We start from the raw sequence: 22,233 nt of genomic DNA on the forward strand, positions 1-22,233 counted from the left end.
GTACTTCATACTAGTTTACTTGATGGTTACACCACTTTTATTTTAGGGTCATTCATTCACAATTTCAGTGTGAAACAAATCTATTTTATGAGTATGCATCTTTGGCATTGACCCATGCATATACTAACGAAACAGTTTATATTCTTGATTAAAAGATTGAATAACTGCATACTGGACATTGTTCTGTATCAGAATATTGCATATTGGCCCCTAATATAGTAACAGTCACATATCAGCAGAGTTTGTTCAGTGAAATGTCATGAGATGACTGGAGACCTGTGTCCTGTGACCCGCTGGCCTTCATCCAGACTGACCGGAGGACAGAAACCTCCTTATCTCGTCCTGTGGGTCTCCAAACCTCCCTTCCTGATGATAGAAGACATCCTCTATCAGAGAGAATGCGATCAAGCCTACGGACGTCTGCCAACTACATCAAGTGCACTAGATTTCGATACAGTCACTGCACAGAAAGTTTCACATGGGAAAATGGGAACTGATCGTCTAATTTGCCATTTTTCGGTTTCTTAAGGTCATATCCAACACGTATGCATAATTCTGTAGCAAAAGTCGGAAGATTTGTCAAAAACGACGTAAACTTTAGTCTGTTCCGTGCACAAACCTACCGTGTGACTTAATATACATAGCATACAAGTTGTTTGGAGCGCTTTTATGGGAAAGTGCTGCGTTATAGAATCTTGTTTTTGTTCCTCAGAGGAAAGAATGATGTGAGAGTGAATCATTTTTTTAGCTGCTCTGTCCCTTTAAGAACGAGTTTAATTTTAAACAAGGTCAGTGTAAATAGACCCACAGCCTTGCCACAGGCGGGGGTTCGCGTTATAAGACCCGAGGGTCCACCAAATGTTTCAGGAAACGATGTCCGCTCAAACTAGGACGGATCGCGCCGGATTAAGCGTTAATCTGAGTCTACGGCGCATGCGCAGAAACGCACACTAGCGGTCGCGTCGGACAAGGTGCGCGTTCAGAGGAGAAACTAACAGCTGCGAATCACGAGAAAACATCTGAGGAAACATCTCGCTGCCGGTGGAGGACCATTTTCACTTCAGCCTTGAGCGTAACGGAAGACGTTGTCTCAGTTTTGCGCAATCATTTGCGTGATCTGCTCTCAAACACGCGTCGCGCGCGCAGATTACGCTTGATTTGAGACGCGTTTACTGTCAATCTGAGCGTTAAAAGTCACTTGCTTTGGTTTAAGGTAGGTTTGTCTTCTTAAACAGTTACTACAAGAGGTCCAAATACGAGTGAAACTGTAATCTGACTTTAACTGACAAATTATAGACGTGCTTTCCGAAGTTTGTAGGCTTTTTCTCAATGACGTCAAATTGCTAATCTAATCTGTTAGAGATTATTTCCTTACATTTGTTGATTTGTTTGTTTTTCCTGGGTGTTATTTGTCTGCAATTAATAGCTACTACACATTTTCACATTCGTTTTTATCTGGTTGTTGTATTGATAGATTTCTAGTATGTATGTGTATATGCTTTGATTTATTTTCTTATCCTGTTGATTTATTTCCTATATTGTATTCTATTCTCTTGATTTGTTTATGCATTTATTATGTATGAATTAGTTTTATTTATGCAGTAAATGCACTTGAAGTCACATTTTAGTACCTAATCTGTATTCTATTAACTCATTTATTCATTTTAATTACATGAATTAAATTTAAAATGTATTTATTAATTTAATTATTATTTTTAAGCATGTATTTATAGATTTAAACATTTATGTAAGTAGTCACGCATTTATTGGTGCATTTATTTATTTGCTTATTCTTTAAGATAATTATCTGCATTATTTCCCAAGTAATTTGCCAGTTGCACATGCTTTCAGATCTAATCTTTATCCGGTATTCTATTCTGTTCTTATCTAGTCTTCGCTATATTTGTCTATTTTATGACTTATTTATTTGCTATGCTTTTGTGACCCAGTTTTATGCCTCTTTCTGTTCATGGTTGGTTGTTCAGGCCCGTTCTCTGGATTAGGACAGTAGCCAAAAGAGGTGCCCTACAACAAAAATGGTCCAAAACACCCTTGAGTGCAATATCCCTCCTCACGCATACTGATCAGCCTCCAGATAGATGTTGTCAAGTGGTTTTGTAAAGGACAGGTTCGTTTGCACAAACCCACTGGAATGTTAAATCCACATTTATTCCCATTTGTAGACTTGCTGTCTGATGTTTAAAGGAGACAGACTAAACATTTAATTCTAATGGAGCCCTCTGAAGATCAGGGAGATTATAACTGTCCACATTTGCTGTAATCATACAGAACCACAATATAGAGCATAATCTAATCTCTGTTGTTTTTCCTCAGATTGAGCCAGATGAAAACTGATTTGAGAACTGACATCGTTCTGAAAACTCATCAAAAAATCATCATCTCTTTTATATTAAGACTGTAGGATCGACATGAGTGATCCATGTTTGTTCTAAGCCTGGATATGCAAACACATCAGAGCCAGACCCGAAGTCTGTGGGCCTGGTTTGGCGTAAACAGGATCGCTCTGATGTGGTCTGAAGTTATAAATCATCTCCCATGACCTACTGAGCCATGCTTTGCAGCCTCCTGTGTTCCCAATATGGCAAAATGTGAGCTTATTGAACTGCAGGACTTGACTCCAGATGACCGCATCGAGTTAGCACCCCCTAGCGGCCCTCCGGCCCGCGATGGGCCCACTCTAGAAAGGTGGAGCAAAGAGAAGGTGGTGCGGATGGTGGGGGAGCGCGTGCGTCTGGAGGACCCCGACTGGCTGACGTGTAAACCGGGATGGGGACATGAATTCCAGCCCTGCAGACAGACGCAGCTGAGCTGGTGCGACCTCTGCGGAGAGTTCATCTGGGGCCTGTACCACCAGAGCCTCCGCTGCACACGTGAGTCATTAGGAGATAATCGAGACCATTTCCACTGCCATATCTGTCTTCTGCTGCTGTCAAGACAATCTGGCCCTCAGAGAGCATAAGCCAATAGGAAAAGGATGTTTAGACAGGGAAACGGACAGTTTAGAAAACGTCTTATGTTGGACAGAGATCGTGTGGGTGTGTGTTGTAAAGACGTGGTTAATCAGAATCAGAATGAGCTTTATTGCCAGGTATGTTTACACATACGAGGAATTTGTTTTCGTGACAGAAGCTTCCACAGTGTAACAGAATGACAGTGACATAACAAAAAACACAGATAATAAAAATAAAAATAGAACAAGTAAATAAGGAATAAAAATATATAAATTGACAATTGTATGTGCAGGTATATTACAATAGACAGTTTTGTATGTACAGGTATATTATGTGCAAATTTGAGGTGTAGACTATGAGTGTATGAGTGTTCGATAAATAAGTATATGAGTGAATAAATAGTGTGTGTTTCACAGTTATTGTTAAGTGTTCATGAGATGGATTGCCTGAGGGAAGAAACTGTTCCTGTGTCTGGTCGTTCTGGTGCTCAGTGCTCTGTAGCGTCGACCAGATGGCAACAGTTCAAAGAGGGAGTGTGCTGGATGTGAGGGGTCCAGAGTGATTTTGCCAGCCCTTTTGCTCACTCTGGATGAGTACAGATCTTGGAGAGAAGGGAGGGTTGTACCAATGATTTGCTCAGCAGTCAGGACTACCCTCTGTAGTCTTCTGAGGTCAGATTTTTATAGCTGAGCTGAACCAGACAGTTATAGAAGTGCAGAGGACAGATTCAATGATGGTGGATTAGAACTGTTTCAGCAGCTCCTGTGGCAGGTTGAACTTCCTCAGCTGGCGAAGGAAATACAACCTCTGCTGGGCCTTTTTCACAATGGAGTCAATGTGAGTGTCCCACTCAGGTCCTGAGAGATTGTGGTGCCCAAGAACCTGAATGACTCCACTGCAGTCACAGTGCTGTCCAAGATGGTGAGTGGGGGGAGTGCAGGGAGGTTTCTCCTGAAGTCCACGGTCATCTCCACAGTTTTGAGCGTGTTGAGCTCCAGGTTGTTGAGACTGCACCAGACAGCCAGCTGCTCGACCTCCTGTCTGTAAGCAGACTCGTCACCGTCCTGAATGAGGCCGATGAGTGTGGTGTCGTCTGCAAACTTCAGGAGCTTGACAGAGGGGTCTTTAGATGTGCAGTCGTTGGTGTACAGGGAGAAGAGCAGTGGAGAGAGAACACAACCCTGAGGAGCTCCAGTGCTGATCGTACGGGTGCTGGATGTGTATTTTCCCAGCCTCACTAGCTGCTGCCTGCCTGTCAGGAAGCTGGTGATCCACTTACAGACGGAGGTGGGCACGGAGAGTGAGTTAGTTTGGGCAGGAGGAGGTTTGGGATGAAACAGGATCCTCACATAAGTCCCTGGTCTGTCTAGATGTTGCAGAACATAATGCAGTCCCATGTTTACTGCATCGTCCACAGACCTGTTTGCTCTGTAGGCAAACTGAAGAGGATCCAGCAAGGGTCCAGTGATGTCCTTCAGGTGGGCCAGCACCAGTCTTTCAAAAGACTTCATGACCACAGACGTTAGAGCCACAGGTCTGTAGTCATTAAGTCCAGTAATTTTGGGTTTCTTTGGGACGGGGATGATGGTGGAGCGTTTGAAGCATGAAGGGACTTCGCACAGCTCCAGTGATCTGTTGAAGATCTGTGTGAAGATGGGGGCCAGCTGGTCAGCACAGGATTTCAGACAGACTGGTGTAACACAGTCTGGGCCTGGTGCTTTTCTCCTTTTCTGCTTCCGGAAGACCTGGCGCTCCTCTTCTTCGCTGATCTGAATTGCAGGTGTGGGGGAGAGGGGGGTTGCTGGAGGTGTGAATGGTTGTGTGGAGAGGTGTTCAGGGCGGGTGTGGGGTGTTTTTTCAAACCTGCAGTAGAACTCGTTCAGATCGTCTGCCAGGTGTTGATTCTCCACAGTGTTGGGGGATGGTGTCTTGTAGTTGGTGATTTCTTTTAGACTTTTCCACACTGATGCCGAGTCGCTGGAAGTGAACTGAGTCCTTATTTTTCCAGAATAATTCCTCTTTGCCACTCTGATCTCCTTTTCCAGTGTGTATTTAGCCTGTTTATACAAGACATTATCCCCCTTCCTGTGAGTATCTTCTTTGGCCTGACGGAGCTTTCTGAGTTTTGCAGTGAACCATGGTTTGTCATTGTTGTAAGTTAAGTGAGTCCTGGTAGGAATGCACATGTCTTCACAGAAACTGATATAAGATGTTACGGTCTCTGTGAGCTCGTCCAGATCGGTGGCAGCAGCTTCAAAATCACTCCAATCAGTGAGGTCAAAACAAGCTTGTAAATCCTGCTCTGCTTCATTAGTCCATCTTTTTACAGTCCTTAATACAGGTTTAGCTGATTTCAGTTTCTGCCTGTAGGTCTGTATTAGATGAACTAAACAGTGATCAGAGAGCCCCAAAACTGCCCATGGGACGGAGCGATATGCATTCTTTATTGTAGTGTAACAGTGATCCAATATATTACTGTCTCTGGTGGGACATGTGATGTGCTGTCTGTATTTTGGCAGTTCACGGGAGAGATTGGCTTTATTAAAGTCCCCGAGAATGATTAAAACAGAGTCCGGGTGTTGTTGTTCTGTCTCTGTGATCTGATTAAGAAATTTAAGAGGAAAGTAAACAGCAAATCAATCAATAATGTCATCAGTTTATTTATGGTCAGTAAGTCACAATACATAGCAAATAAATACTCCGCATAAGCATATAAATACTTTAAATGCATAAATACAAAAATTTTATTAAATTACCTTATACAGATTAGATGTTAAAATACATGCAGTTAATTTTAGTTTTATTATGTATTAATACTAATGCATGAATTAAAACATAAATGTAAATCTATAAATAAATTAGTGCTGGGCAATGATCAATCGCGATTAATCGCATCCAAAATAAAAGTTTTTGTGTACATAATATGTGTGTGTGTACTGTGTATATTTATTATGTATATATAAATACACACACATACAGAATATATTTAAGAAAAATATGTTATGTTTATATATTAAATATATTTATATAATCTAAATTATATGAATATAAATATATACATGTAAATATTTTCAAAATATATACTGTATGTGTGTGTCTTATATACATAATAAATATACACAGTACACACACATATTATAGAAAAAAAGCTTATTTTGGATGCGATTAATTATTTGACAGCACTAAAATAAATGCATAGTAAATAATTAATAAAATACTTTAATACCTGAATTGTGTGTTTAATTGAATTGTTTCATTATGAAAAATTAATAAATAAATGAATGGCATGCAGATAACTGACTTCAAATGTATTTCAAGTAAAAAAAACTGCATAAACAAATAACAGAACAGAAACAATATAGCAAATAAAGAACAAAAATAGTAAAGAGAAAATAAATAAATGCATAAATAATTTTCATCAGAAAAGGTACAAATATAGTTTTCTCTGTTTTTCTCTTTCTTCGTAATAGGTGATCAAATATTAAAACGATCATAAACAGCATTGTTTTTACACTTTGTAAGGCCTTGAGAAAAATGGGTCAGTCAAAACCAGACCACAGATGAATGATTTATTCATCAAGTAACCCAGAATATACATCAGCATGACCAGCAGGTAGCGCTGTATATTCACAGACCGTTCTGGACTGGAAACGCTTGACCTCTCTGTCAAAGGTTCAGTTTGTGCCACCAAAAACAGACATTTGATCTCTTAAACTGTAGCTCTGTGAATGGAGAACTGTATTTAAAGGGACAGTCACCCAAAAAATAATATTCTGTCATCATTTACTCAATCCTCACGTTTCAAACCAGTATGAGTTTCTTTCTTCTGTTGAACACAAAAGAAGATATTTTGAAAAATGTTGGCAACCAAACAGCTGACGGTAGCCATTGGTTTCCATAGTATTATTTTCCACACTATAGAAGTCAATGGCTACCGTCAGCATTTTCTTTACCCATATTCTTCAAAACAGCTTAATTTCAAAGTATTTGTTGTTTCCGTTTGTGAATGAACATTTGTGTTTTTTAGACTGTAATTACACTTGTCACTACCGCTGTCAACCCTTCATTCAACTGGACTGCAGCTTGAACTGCGACGCCGTCAGCAAACAGCTAAACTACTGCGAGGACACGATCGAGACGGACACTAATGTGGTGAGTGAGCTACTAACAGTACTAGAGAGGAGAGTTTACTAGCAAATGTAAATCAGAGACGTGCGCAGGCGTTACATTTAAACATAATTAAATTGTTCCACCCTGTCATCTGTCGCTAGACGATCAATGCACCATATGCCATTAGCTCGGGTTTATTACCGTTCTGCACACGCCGTGACGCGCACAATTTACGACAGCGCCGCAGAGGAGCAGCTGCTTACATTTTAGCATTTGAAATGTAAATACATCAACTATCCCGACTTCTTAGATTGCTTTATTTTTTTACGTTTTCTGAAAATGTGGAATTTATTAACCATGTCTATATATTTAAAGTTGCATGGGATATTTGGTTTATAATTAGCTATTGTTTACATAATAATGTAAGGTTATAGTCACAGTGAAGGAGGGCTCTGCCACTGATTTTCAGTGTGAGTGAGTGTGTGTTCAGTAATGGTGTGAGAGTGATACGGGGGAGGGTGGAGGTCTGACAGCTGGGTGAATGAACTAATCAGCTCAAATCAGTGGTGCTTCACAATGGAGCTCTTATCTCATTACAAATGTGGAAAATCATCTTAAAATCTCATTTGGCAACATTTGCGTGATGGTCTTTCTTATACTTCAAATCCTTTTAAATACTCACAAGACTTTTTCCAGCAGCACATTTTATGCAGATGGCACAGAATATATGAAATATTTATATATGTATTATATCCTCCTGAAACCCAGCAATTATGCCTGTAATAATAATAATAATAATTACTGTTATTATTATTATTGTTATTATTATTATATACATTTGATATGCATAATAATGTAAAATACATTTATACTGTTATTTACTATTATGAGTGTATTATTTAATGTAAATGTTAATTAAATGTAATGTTTATTTCATTATTTTATAATTATATGTAAATTATATTTTTAATTTTCAGCAGTAGTGATTAAGTGATTTATTTGTTTGTTGCACAGCTTTTCTGTCATATCAAATGTTTGTTCATTGGTAATATTGGCTATAATATAATAATAATAATAATTATTATTATTATTATTATTGATATATAAGTATTATTATTTATTATTATGATTAAATATACCTTTTATATACATAAGGGTACACACATATTTAAAATAAATGTTATATATTTGTATTACAAATATTATTGTTTGTAATTATTTTTATAATTCATGTATAATTCTATATTTACATTTACTTTTATGCATTTAGAAGACACTTTTATCCAAAGCGACTTACAGTGCATTCAGGCTATACATTTTTTTTTTACCAGTATGGTACAGTAAATTATATGTAGATGTAATATTATTTTTATTTGCCCACTGTAGCGATATTGTTTGTTGCATGGCTTTTTTGTCGTACTGAGTGTTTGCATGTGAATTGGTAATATTGTAGATAATTATTGATTTTATTATTATTATTTTTACTAATATACATTTTATATGATTGATAGTGTTTATGTATTTAAAGTACATTTATACTATTATTAACTATTACAAATGTACTATTTAAAATAAATGTTAGAAACATTACATGTTACTATATGTAGCTTTTGAAAATTATTATAGAATTTTATGCAGATTAGCAAATTGCTAATATTGGATATAATAACAACAACAACAACAATAATAATAATAATAATTATTATTATTTAAAATATATTCATATTATTTACTATTATAAACACTATTTAAAATATATTATATATTTTTAATATATTACAAATTACATATTAATGTACGTAATTTTTTATAATAGTTATATAATTATATGTAGGTGTAATTATATTTTTATTGGTTAGAAAATATTTAGAAACGGTATTTTATACATGTTTTAAACGGCAATCTATCTTCCATTGTTCTGCGGGGTTTCAGGGGGAGGGGCAGGACTGGATTGGGGGAGGAGCCTGTGTGCGAGGGGCGGAGCTCAGCGGAAGGGTGGGGTTTGGAATCACGCCTGACGGTTGCGTCCCGGTTGCACGAGGTCGGTCAGACACAGACAGCCACATCATCCTCCTCAGACACAGCGGAAGTTCTCGGTTTCGGTAACCGGTGATAATAATGACGGACTGCGAGCGGTTGGACATGACGTGGGGCAGCAGCGCGAGCAGCGGATACTGCAGCGAGAGCGACTCCGAGCCCGAGCTCGAGCTGTTCTACACCGCGCGCACCTCGCTCAGAAAGACCAAAAGACGCAAGGAAAAAGTAAGACAGCGGTTAATGATCGTACAAAATACAATATTAACCGTCATTGTGTGTTATTTTGCCGTTTTTTTGGCGGCTTCGCGACTTTCTAGTCCAGTTTGAACGGGAGAAACTGAACTAACGGAAATGCGTGCGTGCGCGCGTGCGTGTTTATTTTAAATGATGCTTAAGTTAACGTTACTTCTGATCCACTCACGAACTCGAGAACACATTTCAGTAATGTATTAAAAAGTTAAAATTTAATATTGTTATTAAAAAGTATAATCAGTAGTTCGAATCTAATCATATATATATATATATTGTCTTTTTATATAATATTTTAAACTTATATATATGTGTGTGAGTGAGTGTGTTTGTGAGAGAGAGAGAGAGAGTGTGTGTGTGTGTGAGAGAGAGAGAGTGTGTGTGTGTGTGAGAGAGAGAGAGAGAGAGTGTGTGTGTGTGTGTGTGTGTGAGAGAGAGAGAGAGTGTGTATGTGAGTGTGTGTGTGTGTGTGCGTGAGGCATGCTGGGGGGGGGTTTCCTCTTCTTTAGATGATGTCATGCTGAGTAGCTCTTAGTGAATAATCAAAGCATCACTGCAGTCTGTTCATGTCTCTTCATAGCACAGAATCAATATAAAGACTTGATTCTTAATTAAACCTTCATTACTATTCATGAAACCAGATTCTTTTTTATTCAGAGATAAAACTGGACCAGATTTAGTTTTATTTATGTGGCATCAATGAAACACTTTATGTATTGTTTTAGTGGTGCAAAGCACCAAACTATTTGTGGAGTTCGTCTTAGATAAAAACAGTAATTTTATTTATTATAGGCCTAGAGTACGTGTTTATTATATATTTATTAAATGACATATTTATTAACTACTTAAATTAATATTTATTTCAATTTATATGGTACTTTAGTACAGCTTTACAAAAAAAAAAGATACCATATAAATGTGAAAAGGACAAAATAAATTGATTTTTACAATATTTAAATAGTAACTTGTTAATTTAATAGTTATTAAATATAATAAATACTTAATATATGATAAATAAAACCACTTAAAACAAAATAGCTGGCTCTCAAATGTAGGAATAATTTTTTCCCGCACAAATTTAGGAAGATTTTATACGTGTGAAGTTTCAGAGGTAATGGACTGACTGAAATCTGAAAGCATTTAGAGTCGACATGAATGTGAGTGAGTGTGGAACAATGTGTGTGTGTGTTTCCACTTCCTGTCTGCTATTTCTGGCTGAGGGAGGGTTGTTTTCTCTGTGAGTGTGGGTAAAGGCATCCAGCTGGATCTGAAAGACTATTTCAAACCCACTTTATGCCTCAGAGTCAGACTGCGATTGTTCTGCTCTATTCTTGTTAAATAAAGTTGCATAAAAGTCGGACTGATTTTGTCAGAGTTCTTCTAAGTCTGATCCTTATTGGTTTGTATCTCAGAAAAACCCATAAATATCAGTGTTTAGGACAATTGATCAAGTTTTCACATCTTCTCTGCACCCCTTTACCTAAATTCATTACTTCCGAGTTATGTGCCCTCTAGAAGCTTGCGTTCTGCAAGTGAACAGCGTATTCTTGTGCCAACTAAAAGAGGCACAAAATCACTTTCACTGACTTTTTCATTAACTGTTCCCTCCTGGTGGAATGACCTGCCCAAATCAATCCAAGCAGCTGAGTCCTTACCCATCTTCAAGAATTGACTAAAAACACATCTGTTCCACCTTTATTTGACCCTCTCACTCTAGAACTCTCTATTCTAATTCTATAAAAAAACGTGTCCCTTTTACACTTGCACTCTATTCACTTACTGCTTGTTTTCTTTTAAAAAAAAAAACGAACACTTACTTAATCTTTTTGTATTCTATCTGTTTTGTTTTTATTTCTTATACAATTAACAAAAGCAAAAAAGGCCTCTAACACTAGCTTGCTCTATTCTTTTTCTATTCTATCTGTTTTCTTTTTATTTATTATATAATAAAAAAAAAACTTGCTATGTGTACTGCATTTAGCTAACAGACTTGTTATAGCACTTGCATATCATTGCTCTTTTGTTGATTTTGCTTGCTTCCATTGTCCTCATTTGTAAGTGGCTTTGGATAAAAGTGTCTGCTAAATGTCTAAATGTAAATGTCATATCTTGAGGAATACATCAGCCACTGTCTCTTGAGGTTTCTTTGCCGCCCTCTTGTGGTCATGTGACGCATCACACTGTCTTCTTGTCCCGCAGGATGAGCCAGTGGACTGCAGGAAACAGGAGCTGTCCCTCAGTGAAATACAACAGAAAGTGAAAGAATACAATGCTCAGGTCAACAGTAACCTCTTCATGGTTCTGGTAAAGAAACCTTTCAGTGTTAAATATGTAAATATAGGTTACACTTTATTTGAAGGTGTCCTTGTTCCAGTGTAATAATACATTTAAGTACTGAGTGATATTAATTAACTACATGTACTTCCTATATGGTTATGGTTAGGATAAGGGTTCGGCTTAAGGCCCGTTCACACCGAGCACGATAACTCTAAAGAAAACTATAAAGATATAGTTCTAAAAATCATTCTCAATGTTAAAGAATAGCAGAGTCCACACCACAGCTATAACGATAAAGGCACAGAGATCATTGAAATCACTTCCAGAGCAATTTTTTCCAGCGGATGAATGATACAAACATTGACAGCCAATCAGAATCCATCCTGCTGTCACAAGCTCGAGAATTTAAAGCGACAGACAGGTGTGCGCTTAGAATAAACGGACGTTATTGTTCGCTGGTGTGAACGGTGCTTTAGGGTTACTTGCATGTAATTATGCAAAATTATTGTTATTGTAATAGGAAGTACATGAAACGTGTAACAACGACACCTTAAAATAAAGTGTTACAAAATATCATACTGTTTTTTTTTGCCGTTTGTTAATTTAAAAATGTGAAATATTATCAAAATGATATTTATATATTCTAACAAATAAAATCTGACTAATCATTTTTTGTAATTTTAGTAATCTAGAAATTATATAAAATCTTGAATTTATTATATAATCTATTAGTTAATATAATAAAAACACTTATAAAGAAAAAATTTGTTTATAAAATTATAATATAATAATAATAAATTATAATTATATATAGTAATGTCATATATTACCATATATATATATATATATCCTTTATGTATACATATACAGTTTGTTCTACCAAATAATTTAATTTTTTTATTTAAATATAAAATAATTATATAATATAATAATATAGAATACTATTTCTCATATATAAAATACATAATTTATTTAAAAAATAGTAATACATAATTTACATATATATATATATATATATATAATTTATTATATAATCTCTTTGTTCATACAATAACAAAATTTCTAAACATATATAGCATAGTATATTTATATATAAATTCATATATATATCTCACATATATATATATATATATATATATATATATATATATATATATATATATATATATATCCTTTATGTATACATATACAGTTTGTTCTACCAAATAATTTAATTTTTTTATTTAAATATAAAATAATTATATAATATAATAATATAGAATACTATTTCTCATATATAAAATACATAATTTATTTAAAAAATAGTAATACATAATTTACATATATATATATATATATATATAATTTATTATATAATCTCTTTGTTCATACAATAACAAAATTTCTAAACATATATAGCATAGTATATTTATATATAAATTCATAAAAATATGTATTTATTACTTTTAGCAATTTAATAAAACAAAATTATACATATATTATAATATACATAATGTTATTATAAATCTATATAAGTGATGCCTGGAGTATAATTATATTAATAATACATTATACATTATATTATTATGTATGTATATGTATATATTTATTTGCGGTGTTTGTATCGTAATACATATAATAATGTATAAATATAATATAATGTACATAGTATTATAGTAGTTTCACTTATATGCAGCATATTTGTGGTATTTACTGTAAGTGCTAAGCTTCAGAGTGTAACTAAAAATGTTTCTGGTCCTCCCCATCAGAACCGTGATGGATCGTACACTGGCTTCATAAAGGTCCAGTTCAAGCTGGCCCGGCCCGTGTCTCTCCCTCCTCCACGGAGCACGTCCTCCTCCTCGGGACGGGATGGCGATTGTCAGGAAGACAAAGCACTGAAGCACCACACCTCATTCTACCTGCCCAGAGACACGGTCAAACACCTGCACATCAGCTCCAGCACGCGGGCCAGAGAGGTCATCGAAGCCCTGCTGAAGAAATTCACTGTGGTGGACAATCCGGCCAAGTTCTCACTGTTTGAACGCAGTGAACGACAGAATCAAGGTGTGGAGACCACTCCTAGTTATTCTGACATCTTCTCTACATTGATTCTTACAGGAAACAATAAATACATCGTTAACAAATAATACATTTCATGTTTTCTTTCTCTTTTTAGTGTACTTAAGGAAGTTAGCAGATGGCGAACATCCGCTTTTCCTGCGCCTGTGTGCTGGACCCAACGAGCAAGTCCTCAGTTTAGTCCTTAAAGAGAATGAAACGGGGGAAGTTAATGTGAGTAAATAACCTTCTGACTGGAAGTCCTCTGAAAAAATACCAATTTAAATATGCACAATATTTTTTAAAGGCATATACGCACATTTGAGGGATGAACAAGATGTTGTTGTTTCTTCTGGCAGTGGGATGCGTTCAGTTTTCCTGAACTCCAGAACTTCCTGCGCATCCTGAAGCGGGAGGAGGAGGATCACGTGCGGCAGATCGTGCGGCGCTACACTCTGGCCAGAGACAAGATGAAAGAAGCTCTGAAGAACTTCAGCACGCCGGGCTGAAACAAGCTGCTTCTTATACCTCAGAAACAGTGAAAACAAGAAGGAAAAATACTGTTTGAGTCTAAAGAGTGTGTGGAAGAACCCTTTGTCCTGCTCTGGACATGAGACGGGTCAGAAGTGAAAGGGAAATGAGAGTGAGAGACAGGAGTAGTGTGTGTTTAAGCGTGACTGGTGAGCGTGAGAGGAGTGTGACATTAACTGACTGGAAGAAATGCTGCAGTCGTAGCTGTAGATCCAGATGTGGAGTGACATCATTCCAGTGTGAGCCACAGATTGTTGGTCTGTGGTGAATGAAATACATCAAAGCAGATTATAGAGTATTTTAGCATCATTTATACATGTAATAGGGAAAAAAAGATTCTTTTAAATAACACCATTTAGTGATACAATACTTGTCAGATATTGAAGCACCCATGTATATATTGGATATTCACTGTAAATGAAATGAAATTAAATACAATATTTCCCCTTTGAAATGACTGTTTATGTTGTGTGCAGGAGCCATTCAATTAAACCATTAAGTTAAAAACATAAATGTAATTAATTACATTTAATAATAATGATGAAACTTTAAGCACTGAAAGCAGCACTTCTGTTACATAAATGCAAAGGGAAATAATTTAGTTTTCGAGACATTTTCTGTTTGAGAAAAGTTCTGCTGTTGAATACTTCACAGTGCCAGCATGTGATTAAGAAAGCAATCATGTTTAATTGTTTGATAACTGATATGCCCAACCATTTTTAAAATAAGTTTTGACTTTTAAAAAAAATCAAATCAGTAATGTATGTGCACAGTATACGCGATACATTTCTGTGTTCGATACATAGCGTTGTGATTCCATTGTTGGGTGCTTATCTTATGTAAAAATAAGTCTCAAAATCTTTCGTTTTGATTATATAATGGCTTTTTAAAAATAAAAATCAAGCGACAATAAAATGAAATGTCATAATAAATTTGATTAAGAAAAAAAAAAAGACTTGTATTCTATAAAATCCTGAACTTTTATTCTGTCCATTCTCCTCACCGACGTGCGCTACATGTAGTTTCCGGTTTCAGCCGGAGCGGCTGAGCGTGTCTGGATTCACTCTGATCTGCTGCAGCGGTTCGTTTGTGAGTGACTTTACACACTCAATAAATCTGTTCAAACCGGCGTTAATTCGCATTATTTCCACTTCCCTGCTTCATTTAACATCAGGAGACTACATTCAAGTAAGTGTCATCGTTATACATGTGAATAATGTTATGTTATAAACTCAAACGTTGTAGGACAATATGATGTTAGCCGTATTAGCATGAAAGCTACATCAATTTAGACTACCAGAAAATTAAATATTATATAATACTTATATGCACTTTTGTTTTATTAATTAAGTCTAAGACATTTAAATCTTGTTTTTGCCAAGTTATTTGGCTGTCAAACACAATCTGTCATGTTTTACAATGCTATACTAATGCTGAGGTGAAAATTTCTGTTACATAAAATATTATGTAAAATGTCACATTATTAAGAAATTATGACAATTTAGAATGAATTTCCTTTAATAAAAGCTTTGTGTGGGAAAGCAAAGCTCACAGGTTTCCCATGTCATAAAAAGTAGCCATATTTCATCATGACTGACATTATCAGATTCATGACATCAAATATGTCAATATTTAACAGTATGAGTTCAATAACCGTTTATTGTGTCTTCCTGCAGAGCTGTACGGGCGTCCCGAGTGTGACCCGAGCAGGAGGAGAATGCTCTGCAGCCTATGATGGGCGGCAGCGGGTCTAAAGGTAAAGGCTACTGGCCGTTCTCAGGTTCAGGTGGTGGAGATGAGCCTGCTAAAGACGGCCAAGAGCAGAGCCTGGCCCGGGTGCGGAGCATCCGAAACGCCACGCCTTTCGTGTTTACCAGGAGGAGGTAAATATAACCACAGCTCCTGGCGTGTGACTTGATTTCAGACAGCATGACTGGACCGCCGTGCCAGATACACTGGCAACAAGAAACAGATCATTTAGTCTACACTAGTGTAGACTAAAGTCTAAAGTCTACACTCATAGTCTACACCTCAAATTTGCACATAATATACCTGTTCATACAAAACTGTCTATTGTAATATACCTGCACATACAATTGTCAATTTATATATTTTTATTCCTTATTTATTTTCTATTTTTTAGTTTTTGTTCTGTCACTGTCATTCTGTTACACTGTGGAAGCTTCTGTCACGAAAACAAATTCCTCGTATGTGTAAACATACCTGGCAATAAAGCTCATTCTGATTCTGATCATCTGAAAAACACACATTCTTGAGTTTGAAAGTAGCGTTTTCACAGTCATTGAGGTAACTGAACCTTTAGTGTTAAGTAAAGGATAAAGTACACTAACTAGGATACATTATTGCAAAATCAAGCTTGACAGAGTGATCAGGTTTTATTTTGCAATAACGACGGGCTGACTATACATTACTCCACTTATTTCATGACTATTTACTAAATAAATACAAAAATTCTCTATGTACAATATAAAATTTGTAGTATCTGCAAAATGTTAATTATTTTACCAAGATAAGAGGGTTCATAAAAAATGCGTATGATGTTTTTTATTTAGTACTGACCTGAATAAGATATTTCACATAAAAGATGTTAACATATAGCCCACAAGAGAAAATAGTAATTGAATTTGAAGTCTCTTGTTTGTCCTGAGCAGTTAAACTGCCTGCTGTTCTTCAGAAAAATCCTACAGGTCCCACAAATTCTTTGGTTTTCCAGCATCTTTTGCATATTTGAACCCTTTGCAACAATGACTGTATGATTTTGAGATCCTTTTTTTTTACACTGAGGACAACTGAGGGACTCATACGCAACTACTACAAAAACTTAAAACCCTTTTATTTATTTATTTAATAGTAGATCTTTAAAATGTAATTAAGAAAATACAGATTTTTCATTAGAGGTCAACTGATTTATGTTTAAGTGTCTGGCAACTGATATGCATAACCAATAAAAAAATAAAAAATACAAATTATGAATACATTTTTCTGTAGAATACACAATGTTGTAATGCCATTGTTGGTACTGTTTATATGGGAAAATAGAATATTTGTCTCCAAATCTTAAACTTATATTATATATTTTCTTTAAAAATGAAGTGACCTTATTATTATATATATGCAAAAAAATTCTACAAATTAAATGTTTCAATATAAATAATTCCATAAAAGTCTATATTAAATAATTGTTGTCACATGTTGCAATACAAAACACATCCATCTAGTGCATGTTTACATTGAAAAATGTTTGGAAAAAAAATCCCATTAAAGGCAGAGTAAGTGATTTCTGGTAGCCAATGTTGATATTTGAAATCACCAAAACAAACACGCCCCTACCCCAAAAGGGTCTTGCCCCTATTTTGATAGCTCCGCCCCACATATACGTACGCAACCCAGGCAACGATTAGTTCTGTGAAACAAAGCAAAACCAATGTTACACCGCGTCTACGGACGTGAGCAGCGTGGCGTAACAAATCCCGACAGAAAACTGCTGCCGGGTTCTATTTATGACGTGCTGACACACATTTCAAATGGTTTTCAACGGTCGTTTGATCGCGGCCAGTGTAGGCAGACTTTAGCTGTTGTAGACACGGTGTTACTCACCTATCGAGAAGAAACAAAGCAACCTCGGCATCCGATCGCAGGCCTCCGCTCCTTGAGTTCTCTCCAGCGCTGGAAAGCTGATCCGATATTTACACGGGTCCTACTTCTTGCCTTATCCTTCCGCAGACGTTTTCCTCTTTAGTTTTTTATCCGCCATCTCTATCTTTCTGTCGCTCGGCTCGGCTAATATCCGTCCCATGCACTGAACGCTCTCTCCTCCACATCACGAGTAGACACGCCCATTATTGCTGATTGACTACAAGTTTGTTTTGCGATTCGGCCCGAATCAGTTTTCTAAAGTGTTTTTGAAAAATCACATACCCTACCTTTAAGGCTTTTCAGACCAAGAGCAATAACTATACCTATAAAGTTTTAATATTCTACATCTCCGAGGCACCATAGTTATAACAATAATGACACAGAGGAACGAAATTGTTGGAATCACTTTCAGAATGAGTTTTTTTCCCCTGCTGATGAACGACATAATCATTGACAGCCAATCAGAAGCAATCCTGCTTTTACGAACTCAACCATTTAAAGCGGCAGATGACAAAAACACATGTTATTGTGCGTTGGTGTGAACGCTAATGTAGTTATCATTCTTGGTGTGAACAGGCCTTTGTAAAATGTATTATACTTTGCATATGTATGTTTAAACTTGTATTCATGTTTTTAAGCTCTTTGTACTTCGATGAGGATGGCGACCTGGCCCACGAGTTTTACGAAGAAACAGTAGTAACGAAAAATGGCCGCAAGAAATCCAAACTAAAACGAATCCACAAGAATCTCATACCTCAGGTAAATCAGCACGGGAGTGTTTTGCGAACGTTTGTTTGAATTACATTGAATTATCGTTATCGCAGCTTGTCATTCTAATGTTTTATTACAAATTTTTTTCTATAGGGAATCATCAAGTTGGATCACCCTTGTATCCACGTCGATTTTCCAGTCGTCATCTGTGAAGTTTGATGCCGTTGGTGACCTCCTGCGAAGAATCCGTCCCCCTTCATTTTCCTCCCGCCCGCTGGATCCCGGACACGCTTGCTGTGTAGCGTCCCCTTGTGTTTGGGAGGACTTGACGCGTGTATGTGGAATCCCGGCAAACGAGCCGCGAGATGCTCCGGCTGTGTGACTGAGAAGAGGCTGTGGCCTGACAATGATGTCCTGACTCTTTTTGTTTTCTCATAATCCTCCACATGAAGACTATTATGGGCTGTATGGCCAAGACACTAAGTGTGGTTTGTATATGAGTGTATGTTTGTTTGTATGTGACCATAGAAATTAGCGGATATTTAGCGATGTTTGACTTTTATTAGGAGCACATCATGAAGTACTCTGGAGGACCTTCTAGCACGTTCCGTTTAGAATTTCGAAGAAGCCCTCAGAAAGATCAGGTTGCATTTGAATGCTGTAATTGATGGGCATTGTGTAACAAGCAGAGCTTCACAGATCGTAAAGACATGATGTTCGTAGAGGTAACGCAGTTAAGATTAATACAAAAGTGAGTAAAACTACAGCCTGGATTTTGCATGTAGTTCCTTATAGACCTGATTCTGCTTTCTTTTCATCCAGTAGAAGAGAATCAATGGCTGTTTACTATGCTTTGATTTGTTTGTATGCTGATTGGATGATGGAATTGCTGCTGCTCCTTGATTGGACGGTTGAGGCTCTGACTGACACCGTGCTGCCAGACACTGTGAGAAGCCCCGTCCCTCTCTCACTGTTGTGGCCGTCTTTATTTATTACAGTTGAAATGATCAGATGGCATTAAAGAAAATACCACGTATAAATGCACATCAAACTGTGTTTGTCTCAATGTAATTCAATAGTAAAACAGAATATTAAGTGGAAATGTAGGTGAACCAGATTCTATCCATGTGGATTTGAGTGGAAAAGGGCTATTATATAAAAAAAAGTTTGTTGAATTGATATATCACTATATTCATTGTCTAAAAATGTTTATGAATTATTCCTACTATTGAGAATTCCATAAAATGTGATGCATAGGAAGTGACATCATTTGGACCCTTTTGCAGCATGACATAAAAGTAGGTTAATTTATTAATTTGATTTTTCTTATTTCTTCTTAACTCGTATTATTGACTGCAGTTGTGTGGCTTATTGTGATGTTTTAATCAGCTGTTTGGATTCTCATTCTGAAGGCACCCATTCATTGCAGAGGGTGAACTATTTATTTAAGTAAATGGGGTCCACGGTGAGTTCATTTTGTTATAAAGTCTAGAAACTAATATTTGTTTTTTCCCAATGATCAGTTTAATTAAGTACATCCACAAAAGCTAGTAGGACAAGTTCAAATACTTAAAGCTATTTTATCTTTCCGCCAGTCGACTGTCTTTCACTCCTGCGGTCTGTTTTTCCCCAGCTGTCCTCTACTCGAACTCTATTGTTCTTTCCACAGGATTGAAATCAACCTTTGCCTGGTTTCCTTAATAATGTTCCATCCACAAACAAAAGAGCTTGCTGTCTTCTGCTGTAGGAGACTTTTATCATTACGAAGACTGTTTTCCAGCAATGCAAATCTCTGAACTGAACAAAGGCATTGGCAGATACTTAGGAAAATCATTTGGACCTGAGGGAAGCCAAATTTATAGGATTATTGCTAAATCAAGCCTCATTATTGCTTGAAGAGATTTGAACAAACCGCTAACACTAAAGTCACATACAAACTTAAAACCAAGGACGATAATAACGTAAGTTTAATAATCATGTATGACAGTGAGGAAAAGTACAACTATTAGGATAACAACCGAGGAACAACATTGCTGTTATCACTTTAAAGGGGTGGTTGATTGCGATTTCACTTTTTTAACGTTGGTGTGTAATGTTGCTGTTTGAGCATAAACAATATCTGCAAAGTTACGAAGCTGAAAGTTCAATGCAAACGGAGATATCGTCTTTTAAAATTCTGGCAGTTTAAAGCCTACAAAAATTGCTGGTAGGGACTACAACGAGTTACTTCCCGGGTTGGTGACATCACAAACCCAGATAAACCCCGCCCTCGGGAAAAAAAAGCGAAGGGGGTGAGGCTATGCTGCGCTGCTTTAGAGAAGAGGAAGAGAAAACTAGAGGTGCATGTAAAAATCTATTCATATATGAATCGCGATTCTGTCTTCTAACGATTCTAATGGATTCACAAGTTTCATAATCAATGTTCTAAAGCAGCGGTTCTTAATACTGTTCCTCGCGTTCCCCTGCTCTGCACACGCTCTGCATCTCTCTTTCTCTCTCTCTCTCTCTCTCTCTCATTCAGCTCAGCTCCAACAATGAACTGTTACAATTATACACTTATTTTCACATAGCTATGAGAAGTGTTAAACATGGACGCGCGTGCAGTTGCTGTACTGTATTAAAGCTTTAATCAGGATAAAACTGTGTATTTAAAGCTAACATAAGCAGTAGCATTTACAAATAACTGCATATCTAAAAGTATGAGACAACAACAAACAAAAAACATAGGCCTACCATTGAAAGCTGTGCTTGCACAGGTTCTGCACGATCCTCTTAAATAATATCCTCTGCTTCTCAATCAGACTCAAACTGATAAGCGATATTAGCGACACAGTTGTTTACAATATGACCGGAGCACATGATGCTGAGGTGAGGGGCAGGACGTTTAGACGTGCACTAGAAGCTGTTTAGCCAATCACAACACACTGGGCTAGCTAACCAATCAGAGCCCATCGCCTATTTCTGAGGGCGGGGCTTCATGAAAACAGGAAAAGATCAGCCCGTTTCTCAGAGAAGGGACAGAGCGGTGTGGAATAAAGGTAAATTATGTGAAAAATAATGAGTTTTTAAAAAAACAAAGCATTAACACATGTTAGACTGCACCCCATAAACACAATCGAGCCTAGAAAAAACCCAGTGAACCACCCCTTTAAAAACGATTTTTCGAGCTGATGAATGATGAAAACATTGACAACTAATCAGAATCCATCCTGCTTTAAAGAGCGGCAGATGACAAAACGGCAGCGCGCGCTTATGTAAACAGAACGTTAGCGTGCGTTGATAGACGCTAAATTAGATTATCTAGCTCCTCCCCTTTCCAGCGCTGCAATCGTTCTTCTGTCCTCCGTTTGTATTACCACAGCATGAATGTAAGTAAACAAGGTCGTACGAGTTTTTGAATGAACCGCTCTTTTTAAAATCTTCCCGGTCTTCTTCAGTTGTTATGACATCCGCTTTGAGCATTACAATGACAACACTTGATTCGTTTCCTCTATAATCAGTAAATCCACTTCACCAGCTAATTCTTCTTCAACAGCAATGCTATAGACTAGAGCTACTGCAAAAACGGAACGGAAGTTCAAAGACAAAATTATAAAGATGGCTGAGCACTTGTTTCTCTTAGGTCTATAGACTAGTTTGGTGCAAGAGG

General features: G+C 36.8%; 2 protein-coding genes across 5 annotated transcripts; both read left to right on the top strand.

The window, feature by feature from the left end:
- Positions 1-863: 863 nt before the first annotated feature.
- Positions 864-14,668, top strand: LOC107586927 (ras association domain-containing protein 1-like). Of its 4 annotated transcripts, XM_016274486.1 has the most exons (8): positions 864-1,213; positions 1,986-2,128; positions 2,335-2,891; positions 7,000-7,124; positions 11,568-11,672; positions 13,394-13,691; positions 13,804-13,919; positions 14,045-14,668. In XM_016274486.1, exons 3-8 carry the CDS (start codon positions 2,600-2,602, stop codon positions 14,192-14,194), a joined length of 1,086 nt encoding a protein of 361 aa, XP_016129972.1. In that variant the 5' UTR covers positions 864-1,213; positions 1,986-2,128; positions 2,335-2,599; the 3' UTR covers positions 14,195-14,668. The 4 variants fall into 4 exon arrangements, with proteins under 4 accessions (XP_016129972.1, XP_016129973.1, XP_016129974.1 ...); XM_016274487.1 differs by lacking the exon at positions 1,986-2,128; XM_016274488.1 differs by lacking the exon at positions 1,986-2,128 and having other exon boundaries at positions 2,416-2,891.
- A 556-nt stretch (positions 14,669-15,224) lies between these two features.
- Positions 15,225-19,043, top strand: LOC107587002 (tumor suppressor candidate 2-like). The gene is made up of 4 exons (XM_016274592.1): positions 15,225-15,404; positions 15,893-16,099; positions 18,512-18,632; positions 18,738-19,043. The coding sequence occupies exons 2-4, from the start codon at positions 15,948-15,950 to the stop codon at positions 18,801-18,803; spliced, it is 339 nt and encodes a 112-aa protein (XP_016130078.1). The 5' UTR covers positions 15,225-15,404; positions 15,893-15,947; the 3' UTR covers positions 18,804-19,043.
- Positions 19,044-22,233: the final 3,190 nt, after the last annotated feature.

This window comes from Sinocyclocheilus grahami, unplaced genomic scaffold, assembly GCF_001515645.1.
Source record: "Sinocyclocheilus grahami isolate Dianchi unplaced genomic scaffold, SAMN03320097.WGS_v1.1 scaffold87.1, whole genome shotgun sequence".
NCBI classification, from domain to species: domain Eukaryota; kingdom Metazoa; phylum Chordata; class Actinopteri; order Cypriniformes; family Cyprinidae; genus Sinocyclocheilus; species Sinocyclocheilus grahami.

Bases quoted from the DNA above. Each gene is read 5' to 3' on its own strand.
- LOC107586927 (XM_016274486.1), top strand. From the start codon at position 2,600: ATGGCAAAATGTGAGCTTATTGAACTGCAGGACTTGACTCCAGATGAC. The intron at 7,125-11,567 runs GTGAGTGAGCTA...CTTGTCCCGCAG, and splicing joins TCGAGACGGACACTAATGTG to GATGAGCCAGTGGACTGCAG. The intron at 11,673-13,393 runs GTAAAGAAACCT...CCTCCCCATCAG, and splicing joins GTAACCTCTTCATGGTTCTG to AACCGTGATGGATCGTACAC.
- LOC107587002 (XM_016274592.1), top strand. From the start codon at position 15,948: ATGATGGGCGGCAGCGGGTCTAAAGGTAAAGGCTACTGGCCGTTCTCA. The intron at 16,100-18,511 runs GTAAATATAACC...CATGTTTTTAAG, and splicing joins TTCGTGTTTACCAGGAGGAG to CTCTTTGTACTTCGATGAGG. The intron at 18,633-18,737 runs GTAAATCAGCAC...TTTTTTCTATAG, and splicing joins ACAAGAATCTCATACCTCAG to GGAATCATCAAGTTGGATCA.